The sequence below is a fragment of the Caretta caretta genome, chromosome 10 (assembly GCF_965140235.1).
Source record: "Caretta caretta isolate rCarCar2 chromosome 10, rCarCar1.hap1, whole genome shotgun sequence".
Lineage (NCBI taxonomy): Eukaryota > Metazoa > Chordata > Testudines > Cheloniidae > Caretta > Caretta caretta.
The window spans coordinates 9,912,889-9,923,936 of NC_134215.1; the positions used below are offsets into that span (position 1 = coordinate 9,912,889).

The 11,048-nt window shown below is 49.5% G+C and overlaps 1 protein-coding gene across 2 annotated transcripts in view; it reads left to right on the forward strand.

Moving 5' to 3' along the window:
• MMD2 (monocyte to macrophage differentiation associated 2) overlaps positions 1–9,421 on the forward strand; it is a 55,479-nt gene extending 46,058 nt beyond the window's left edge. For both annotated transcript variants that reach the window (XM_048866727.2, XM_048866728.2), the window contains exon 7: positions 354–9,421. In XM_048866727.2, coding sequence (XP_048722684.1) covers positions 354–557 — 204 coding nt within the window. In that variant the 3' untranslated portion in view covers positions 558–9,421. The remainder of the gene's footprint in view (positions 1–353) is intronic.
• Positions 9,422–11,048: the final 1,627 nt, after the last annotated feature.

Below are 11,048 nucleotides of genomic sequence, written 5' to 3' on the forward strand. Positions count from 1 at the left end.
CGTTAAATGGTTGCTGTTTTACTGTACGTGGCGCCCACTTCTCAAACTTGCATGGTTCCATCAGGGCATTTGGACTCTCAAAGTGGCCCTTGGAACTAGGCCCCCTAATCTGGGCTCTGAGCTTAGGCTCCTTTTGGGTGGAACGGTCCCTTATAAAGGTGAAATACTGGGCCGAATCCCTGCTGGCTGAGGTGGGAGCGACACGCCAGTGGGGCTGTTTGCCCTCGCACTCCAATTCACTCCAGTTGCTGCCACTGTTCCGTCTCAGCTGTGCCCGAAGGGGAGGGCACTGCAGTAGGGTCAGTGTGGCATCCCCACCGCTGACCCTCATCCCTCCTTGTGTTTGCGAACAGCCAAACCGAGATGGCCTCTTGGAGCTGGTGGCTGGTGGGCTTTTTTACTGCCTGGGCACGGTGTTCTTCAAGAGCGACGGGCGCATCCCCTTTGCCCATGCCATCTGGCACCTCTTCGTGGCAACCGGAGCGGGCATCCACTACTATGCCATTTGGCGGTACCTGTACTGGCCCGAAGTGCTGAAGGCAAAGACGTCCAGATAGGAGCCCCAAGGACATGGGACACGCCAATTGGCACTTGGGGGAAGATTTCCCAAGGAGCTTGGCTCTGTTTCCTGCCGGAAAGCCATTCCCAGGGCTTGGTCCCCTGATGGGAGGGAGTCTCTGGTGTCCGTATCCAGCCAGTCTCACGCAGATGGAAGAGCCCGAAAGGTTTATTTTAAACTGATTTTAACCTTGTATAGTGTTTGGTTGTTAGGCAAACGTTTCATAACAAAATGAACAGTTAATGGTGTTGTTGGCGGAGCGGACTGGCCCGACCGGGGCAATGGTCTTTGTGCTAAGGTTTTGTTCTCATGGTCCCAAACAACCTCGAAACCTGCAAAACCCTCGTCTGGATGAGAGCTCCAAACCAGCAGGTGCCCAGACTCTGTACTTCTGGCTGCTGGACCCTCTGGCTGCTTTCAAGGGGAGAGGCTACCCTTAGATAGAAGCCGTTAGCTCCAGGAGGGACACTGGAGGCTGGTGACGCATGAAGGTGGACAGGAGGAATGGACACTTAACACCAGTGAACAGCACCAGGATTAGAGCATAACATACCGGGTTTGTTTCCCACTCTAACGAGCCTCCACTAGCAGATAGTTAAGGGGACAACTTCTTAAACAAGGCTCCTTGATTCTGCCCAGAAAGGAGAGCAGGCAGGAGATGTCAGACCTCACAAGAGTCAACCATGCCTGTCGTCTGATGGGGCTCTTTTTGAAGGTTTTTCCCCCTTAACAGGCTAGCTCCCTGATTCCTCTGCCCCCACTGTACAACTAATTTCGGGGAAAGCAGGCTCTTGTAGCAGCAGATGAGCAAGGTGAACCTGAGCTTGGTTTAACCAGGGGCAGTTAAGATCCCTGGCCCACAGCGTTCTGAAGGCAGAGAGTGGGGTTGGAAAAGAGGTTCTGGGTTTGGCCAGTCTGTAGCTGCAGGATAAAATCTTAGTGTGGGGTCTGATTGGGATCCCAAGTGTGAAGGTGGGACGCGAAGGGAGTTGGGGAGCCTGTCTCATCTTAGGATGAGTTACTACTGATAGGACCAAGTTCAACTCTGGCCCGGGGACCGACAGGCACTGGGGCTGAATTCCCTTTTTTAATACAGTTGCCAGTGTCGCAATCTGCCAGAGAAGGAGCAGAGCTGGCCATTCCTAGGTTTCTGTAGGGAGAGTTGTTTCCATTGATGTTTTAAATCTCGTCTCTGTAGAGTGGGGAGGTTTCACACCCTGTATCCCTGTGCACAGCTCTTTAGCTGTATCCAGAGGAAACCGCTCCCATTCTAGGGCTTTCATCACGCTTGTTTCCATGCAGAGATTCGGTGCGTACGTCTATGCAGCACAAAGAGACCCATGCCAACAAGTCTCAGAGCCTGCGTCGACTGACTTGGGCTCACGCTGCGGGGCTAAACATAGCAGTATGGACATTTAAGTGCGGGCTGGAGCCTGGGCTCTGAGGCTCTCCTGCCTTGCGGGGTTTCAGAGCCCAGGCCTAGCTCAAGCATCTACACTGCTATTCTTAGCCCTGCATCCCCAGCCCCCATCGGTTGACTCTGGCTCTGAGACTTGCTGCTGTGGGTTTTTTTGCTGTGTAGATGTACCCTTAGCGGATTCCAGCAGGACCCTCCGCTCCTTCTGTATCCTTAAGAAAGGCTCTGTATATGCCAAGGTGTCTATTCTTCTCTGCTCTCCTCCTGCTGCTGGGTGAGGATCCTTTCTATCGCCACAGACCCTCTAGTTACTAAGGGGGTGTCAACATGTGCATGGTAGGCATGCCAGGACAGTGGGCTAAGCACCAGCAGTTTCTGTTTACTTCTACTAGGGTTGCAGGTGCTCAGCGCTTTGGAAAATCTGTGTTGTCCAAGGCTTTGGTATGCAGCAAATAGGGGTCTGGTGAAGGGGTAACCTGGGGGCAGGGGTCTTGAGGAATCAGTTCAGTGGAAACCCCAAATTCCAAGGGTGTCTCTTGGCTGGGGTAGGGATTTGGCCTCCATGCCCTGGGATTGAGTTTTTCCCCTAGTTCCCAGGCCTTAGTTACAGCAGGGAGATAGGAGGGAGTTTCACTAACAGAGCCAGGGCAGGCCTGGAACCCTACACTTTCTCCCCAGGATTTGAGGTTTGTTTTAAGTGTTTAATCAGATCACTGAAAATTCCTGGCAGCCCCTGTCCCCAAATGCTGCTGAATGCTAATGTCTTAGTTTACGTAACAAAACAAACAAGCCATCGCCCCTGCTAGCTCAGAGTGACCCCCCCCCCCGGCTATGGAAGCCTCAGAGTGACCCCCCCCCACCCTGGTTATGGAGATGGCTATTCCAGCAGCACATCTGCCCTCACCAGCGCTCTGCAATCCAAAGACCAGCTGAACTGATAAGCTTCCAGTTGGAGCCATCTCTTTTATCTGCTGGGTTTTCTGCAGGTGCAATACCTCAACTGGCCACACAGGGATGAGGGGGCAGCACTGAGTTGGGGCCCCAGGGCTTGAAACGGACACTGTCCAGGTTTGCTCGCAAAGGATGTGATCCATAAAAGCACTTTGTGATTGGAGGGCCCAGGGTCAACAAAGCCTTACATGTGACTGAAACTTGAATCCATTCCAGGACTCCCAGAGTCCCTGAGCACTAGAAAACCTTGCGTCGAGGCCAGTATTAAGCGTACAACTCTGTACATTCCTTATAGATGGGCGTTCAGACATTTCATACATGATGCACTGTGCTTGCCTCCCCACCTTCAGCCCCAGCCGTGGTTCAAAAGCAAGATCCCCCTTCAAAGCATTTGCCACTTGTGTGCCTTTGCCCGGCAGAGGGAAAAGGGTGAATCTGGATCGACCCTTCCATCTGGCTGGATCACGATTCACTCGATATCAGTTTTTTGCAAACTAGAAATGTCAACCTGCTAGAATAATCTAGAAAATGTGGATCAGGATTCAGGGGTTTTGTGCGTCCTCCATGTGCTGCATGCAGTCGGTAGGCTTAACCAGGGTTAGCTCCGTTCTCTTGATGGTTGTCAGCAGCCTAGATTTGTAGTTACTCTTAGGCAAACCTTTATCGCTCCAATACCCATGTGTGATGGACTCTTCCATTTAGCATGCAGTGGGTGTGTTGAGAGGGGAGATGGATCATGATGATGCTATCATTTTGGGTAGATTTATTGAATAGGGTTATACTAAAGAAGTTCCATGTCGGGGAACTCTGTTGCATTGTATGTCTAGAGTTCCACGCATTGCAATATCTTGGTGCTGGCCCCTTATAAAACACGCTCACAGTAGTGGGAATGGATGGCAGGGAGAGGGGTGGTCGGGAGGCATTTGTCAGCCAGGAATGAGGGGCCTACTGGGGCTAAGGATCTCCCTCAGGGAGAATGTTGATACTCTGCAGATGATCAGATGCCTTTGTATCTGCGCTGGGTTCAGATGAGCTTGCCAGATTCTTTACCCAGTTCTTTGAACCACCCTGAATGTGCAGAACGTACATTCTGTTTCCTTTCTCTCTGGTCAGTGTCTGCAGATTGCTGCCCTTTGTTCCATGTCCCAGCAGGATTCTGACCCCAAGTCATTAACCTGACTTCCAGCGGGTACAAAAGAATGATCATCAATGGGAGATATCAGAGCTTTTACGGTTCAAATGCCCTCAATCACTGTTATTCCCAGCAACTGTGTAGTGAGTTTTTGAGTGAACTGCCATCAACTTGGATTGGGTTTTTTAATACAGGATCATTAGGAATTGAAAGCTGTTTTATTCCTGTATTCTATCTTCCTGAACTGTTATGGGTGAGTGAGATTATGGCCTTGATCTATACATGCAATATAAGGTAACTGAACATGTAAATATCTGACTGCAATTCCACCCTCATTATGGGACAGGTGAGTGGGTGGGCCTCTGCTTTATAAAATGGACATGATCTGTTTCCTTGATCTGTTGTTGGGAAGCTCTGGAGTGGAAATAATCTCTCAATCTAGAAAGAAAGGGTCAGGGTGAAAGTCATGCTCTGATTTTTAATTATTAATATTGAAGTTGGCATTGAGCTGGTGCTGCCTACAGATCTCAGACCCTCACTCCACAGCTCCCTACCTGCTGGCCTCACAGCTGAATTTCCAGAACCCCTAGCCCAGAGTCTGGAACCTGGGGCAGAGATTTCCATCTCTGGTCATTAACTCCTTGGGCAACTCTTTGCTGGTCCCTTCGGAAGAGAGACAGTGAGCCAAATTAATCGCTAATGCATCTCCATTGACTTGAGATACATACACCAGGGATGGGCTTGGCCCAGTGGCTCTATTACAGAGTTGAACATGATAGGCCTCTGATGTGAAGTGCACAGCCTTAGCCTCTGGGTTCAACCCTGCAGAGAGAGCACTCTGGATCTCTGTGGGTAAGTCTTCAGCGCGGCTGGGAGAGGCACCCTCTGCCCAGGTAGACTGACTTGTGCTGGCTCTGTTGACACTAAACATATCCGGGTGGAAGTTGCAGCACACTCAGTGGCTTGGGCTAGCCACCTGACTCTAAGCCTGCCTGACTCCCAAGCTGCAAGCATATTTTTAGCATGCGAGCTAGAACAGAGCTAGTGTGAGTCTGTCTACTCGGGCTGGGAAGCTCGCTCCTAGCTGCAGTGTAGACATACCCTGTGGGTCTTGAGCTTGCAGATCAGTGACACTGATAACAGCTAAAACCTTCCTTCTCCAACCTAAAGGAGCAGCAGATCTCCTTCCTCAGTTCACCTGAGCTGCCAGCAGCTCAGAGTCCAACCCAGATCCCCATGAGCTATCTCTGTCAGGCCTTTGCTGGAAACAGGCCTCCAATTGGGTCTGCTTGACTCAAGTGCCTCTGCATCCAAGCTGATCCTACTGCCAGTGCCAGGGTATTTTTCTCCACAGGAGATAAATTTGACACATTCAGAACAGAGGCACTGTTGTCTTGTAGTTACCAAAGGGACTGGGAGTCAGGACTCCTGGGGTCTACACACATCTCTGTCACTGACACACAGTATGACCTTGAGCAAGTCACTTAATCTCTTTATGCCTCAGTTTGTCCATCTGTAAAACTAGGATGATATTTACCTGATATGCAGGGTTGTTGGAAAGCACTGTGAGATCCTTGGATGCAGGCAATATAGACGTGCACTATATGATTGTGTTATGGAAGAAGCATTGCAACTCAGCAAAGCTCAGAAAAATCAAATGTGACCCCTCTTCCAAAGGACGATGCAATCCTTATTGTCGCTGTGGGCCAAACTGGCGTGGAGAATTTGTATGCACACCCAGTAGAGGGTGCAAAACTGTCTTAAGCGCACAGTCACCCTATTTGCAAGTGCCAATTTGCATTTGCACAAGAAGGGGACCAACATGTGGCCTTGTGTATTAACACATCACTCTTTCCCCATAAGGGATATTGCCTGAAAGAATGCCTCCCTTTTTAGCCCTACCCCCAAATTCATAGGCAGACCCGGAAAGCTTCTGAACTGACTGATTTCCCTGCTAATCCCCCGGGTTAATTGGAACTGCAGCATCATTTGTTTGACAAGATTTGGGATGTTTTGTAGGAGTGCAGCCACTGTTCCCCATCCCACGCACTTTCAAGGACCTGATGCTGTGGGTGCTGAGTGCCCTCAACGCTCATTGACCTGAATGGGAGCTGAGGATGGGGCCCTAATGGACAAGCCGGGCTGTGTATTGTCATTCCCCAAAGAGAGGTTTAGAAAGTGCCTGGTTAAATTTGCCCCTCTTGAAATGCTGGCTAGAGTCTCACTTGTAAGTTTCTCGTTCAAGAGGTTTATGCTTTGATAAGGAAAATACGCAAGTGGCATTGCTGGATAAACATGTCCCGACCAGGAGCTACCCTGCCTGTATTCACACGTCCATTGGTTAGGGCACCAATGCTCTCTTTCCCACGTTGCTTGTGTGAGTGCATACATATTTGTGCGTGTGGCTTTCCTCGGTCTTGTACAGACTCTTAGCTAAGCTGCCTGGACTCTGCAGGTGCAGAAGCTCTATCCTATCGCATGTCTAGAGGGGAAAAGCCCTGTGTTCCTAGATGTCCAAGCAAGGCCTATGTGGCTGCCCAAGTCCCTCTCCTCTTCCGGGTAGGGGAGTCACAAAGCAATCAGGCTGGGTGGAGTTGGAGTCAGGCAGATGCAGGGGAGGCAGTGAGCGTGTGACTCCCCCAGTGCAGAGGTGGGCCCGGGGGGCTGGAACAATCTGTGTCGTGGGGGTGCTGAGAGCCATTGAACCAAACTGTAAAACCTGTATATGATGGAAACCACTTCAAGCCGGGGCGGGTGGCAGCACCACCACTAATTCCAGCACCTGTGGGTGGCTCCTGCTGCAGCCCACTGTCGGCCACCGGGGAGAGCTGAAGTTCTGCCACACTGAGGTTGGACTGGGAATGCAAGGGACAGGGGATGTTATTAGGGGAGGGAATCGGGTAACACTTACAGTATCTTAGGAGCCACAGACAGATTCCAACAACCCAAGAAACCTGAGCGAATCCAAGTGCCCTACCCACTGGGGGAAAGAGACCGCTCCAAGGAAACAATGAGCCAAAGTCGGCTCCCAGTCGCACTGGTTTAATTCCATTGACATCAACAGGGCTGCACTGGGGTTAAGAGAGCGGAATTTGACCCCTTACCGTCAAGCAGCTATTCCACTGCCAAACTCTCAAGTGTTTAGGAACTGAAGGAAACCTCAGGCAGAGAAATTGGTTCCACCGGGCATCGCCCCCAGGGAGCTGGAGAGGCAGCCGGGTGGGCTGTTGGTCACGGGACCATCTCACTGGAGAAAGGGGATGTTTCCAGTGGTTAAGAGGTGGGAGGTGTAGCTCGAGTTACTATCCCCTCTGCCTGAACTCTCCGTAGCAGCTCTCTGTGGCAATGTAAAAGTGCCCCCCCCCTTTTCCAAAACAGATCTAAATGTCAAATAGCCTCAGTAGAAGAGAGGGGCCCAGTCCAGAGCCCGAGACCCAGACTTTGGGGGGTGGGGGGCGGTTGAAATGCCCTGGGTTGAGTCCATCTCATCTCAGAAGGGTGTTCGAAATAGGAATCTGTATGGCTGTTTCCTCTCTGCGCCTTTCTGTGCCCCTTCCCCTGCTTCCATGGTTCTTACCCTGTGGCTGCTCTTAATCCTTACCAGCTGGTAAGGAAAATAAACCCATGTATGAACAGCTGGCTGTTTGGGCCATTTTCTGGTTATGATAGAAGGAGGTGTGGCCTGAACACAGAACTGGGAGGCAGGACTTCCTGGGTTCTATCCCCACCTCTGCCACTGACTTGCTGGTTGACCTGGGGCAAGTCACTTAAACATTCTGTGCCTCAATGTCCCTATCTGTCAGATGGGGATAATGAAACTGACCTACCTCACGGGGCTGATGAACTGATGTTTGTAAAACACTTTGAGATTGCCCAGTGCTGCACAAGTACTACGTTCTTGCTCCTGAGGGAGACCCACTTCACCTTGAACCAGATGGCTGCTTAACAGAGTTAGATCTGAGTCTCTGGGTCACATCAGAATGAGAGCAGCTCCAGCCTACAGCTTTATTCCTACTTCACTTTCATTAACTCATTGTCACAGGGACAGGGTTCCATAGGACAGAGGTGTATGGTACAGAACCCCAAAGCTGATTTCCTCTGCTGGGCAAATGTCTTGTCATAACAAAGGCCACAAAGTGACCAATGAGGCACCAAAATTTGCAACTGCCATAGAAGAAGCAGTAAAATAAACAAAGGAAAAGATGACCACGGCTGGGAGCAGAAATTGAGAAATGGTTCTGCTCCTTTAGTACCTGCTGTCTTTATTTTTGCACTTCTGGTCTTAATCGTCACACTGCCTATAACAAGTGTGCTCAGAAATCCAAGGTCCAAACAGGTGCGGCAGCAATTCCTCCTGCCTAGCCCCCCACCTCCTATGCAAAACACTCCACTTTATCTCCTGGTCCTGGTGGGGATTCATCCCTATAGGAGGTGGGTGGGTGGGTGGGTAGAACTACCCACCTGGCTTTGCTTTCTTCTCACAGCTCTCCACAGATGCCCTCTTGTCCAGAACCATATCTCCCTCCATCCCACACAGGCCTGGTCTCCTAGCACTTTGGTTATTGTAAGTTAACGACACCAGGAATGCTGAATCATGTGACCGAAGGCACAGAAAATTAGGATATAGAAACTCATCACATGCTGTTTACAGATTCCTGCACTATCAAATTTCATTTCTTCCACGTTGTATCCCAGATCTTGGGCTGCACCACATTGAGAGGTTTGGTTGCAATACACCAGACCAGACACCGTCTCTGCCACCCCTTTACATTTTGGAGAGGACTTCCCCACAAAGCAAACCCTTGTGGGTTAGAGTGGCTTAGAGACAACACACTATTTGATTTGGAGGGAGTCTTCCGAGCCCCCCCCTTATGCCCATCTTCACTACCACGTTAGCCAGAGCTCCTGCTTCAAGCCAGATCAAGGGGGAGATTTTCAAAGGCAGAAATTAGAGTTGTTTGCCCAGTTCCCATGGCTTGTCAATGGGAGGTGAAAGCCTAACTCCCATTGTGCCTCTGAATATCTGCCCCAGCTTCAGATCTCATTCACACAGTCCAGGGTTTGCCGAGCAGGAGTCTCCATTAAAGTCAACTTCCAGATCGTCTTGTGCTTTATAAAGCCTTTCTATTGTATAACCAGGGATTATCTGATTGTCATAACCTTTGATACTAACTTTTAATGACTTGTAACATTTCGGATGTCTGTGAATGAGACTTGTAGAGTGATTTTTTTTTAGTGTCTTGTATTTTCTCTTGTGAATGAGTATTTTATATTTAACACAGTATTTAATAAAAAATATAATGATAATGCTAGAGAACATTTCTTGTGGAGTAGGATTTAAATAAAGACTCAAGATACCTCATTTGTGCCTGCTTTTTCTCCAGGGTGTTTGTTAAGTCCAAATGAGTTTTCTTGGAGGATCTTAAACAAACCAACAACAAAACCACACCCACCGATCTGATTTCCTACTCTCCCAAAATAGGATCACTGAGAAATGAGGAGAGGAGAATTGACAAGCCAAGATGTAGCATAATCACCAGTCCAATGCGACATTGTTGTTTGGCCAGCATTAAGTCGTATTCTTTTTCGGTACACGACTGATTATAGAATATAGTCCAAAGCAAATAAAGACTAGCCAGAGTGATAGGCAGTGGAAGACACTGAAGAGCTGATCCTGCGATGAGCTGCACGTGGAGAACTCAGTGACAATGAGGCTCCATTTGCTGTGAATGGAACAAGAGTGCCAAAAGGTCTCAGTGCATACATGGTATTTCCACGCGTAGTGAATGATGGCTTAGAGCAAAGCAGGTCAATGGGTGGTGGGTTGGGAAATGGTTTCACTGTAAGAGGGTCTGATGGGGGCAGAGATGCTATCTGGTCTCTGGGAAACAAGGGGTTAATTTAATGTCAGCTTTTAGCATGAGAGAAGGACTATAAATTGCTGGGGGCGGGGGAGATTCTGGTGAGAAGAAGAATGCTGCTGGAGAGCTTGGGCTCCCCACCAAGGTTATGGGCCTGGACTGATCTCCAAGAGGGGACATTTCCCTGGAAGAACAGAATTTGATGGTTGTTCCTGTCTTTTTTGCTGACTCGTTCCAGTGGTTTACAGAGACATCCACCTACAACGTCTCAGCTTGCAGCTTTTCCCCGAGAAGCTCTGGATGGAGGATTTTCAGGCTGTTGGGTGAATCCAGGAGAGGTTCCCCTTAAGAAAAGAAAGAAAGCCCCACAGTGGCTTCATTTCCAAACACCTTGTTGCCACCTCTGGCCTGTTATTTTTAGTCTTCCTCCTTTCACTTGTGTCAAATGTAGTGGGTGGAACTCAGCAGAGGCTGGTGACATGATGAAAGCAGGAAACCAAGTGTGATCTGTAAAGGGAGCCTCAGAGCCAGTAACGATCAGACGGTACGAGATTCAACACAGGAGACACAAGGTCTTAGTGACTTCAGTGGGAGCAGGATTCGGCTCCTAGTTTCTAACTGCCCCTACAACGTCTCTTTGTGAGTCAATACACAGATCAGCAGCATGCTATGAATGGATTCTGATGACGAGCTGCTGGGACCTATATACCAATTACACTCCTCAGCCATTCTGGCTTCTCACTTCCCCAGCTTTGCATACTTGCTACCTGAAAATGATATCAGCTTGCATGAGAGGCCAGAGTCTGACGGAAGTCAGTTACACTGGTGTAACTCCTCAGTGATTCCTTTGACTCGCATCATTCTGGATTTACACCAGAGTAACTGAGATCGAAATCTGACTCCAGCTCAGAAATTCATTCGGAGTTCTTCTGACGCACGCAGATTGGCTTCCCCCTGCTGGAGTGCTTGGGCCATGCAGTTTGATCTGTTAACTGCATCCCTCATCTCTCTTGCAGCGACGTTGGGACATGTGTGGCTGTTTGTGTTGAGAGGTGTGTGGGCATTCTAGTGGTATGAGTGATGAGGATGCGCTGTAATAACTGAGCATATTTCCTTACCAGCTTTAGT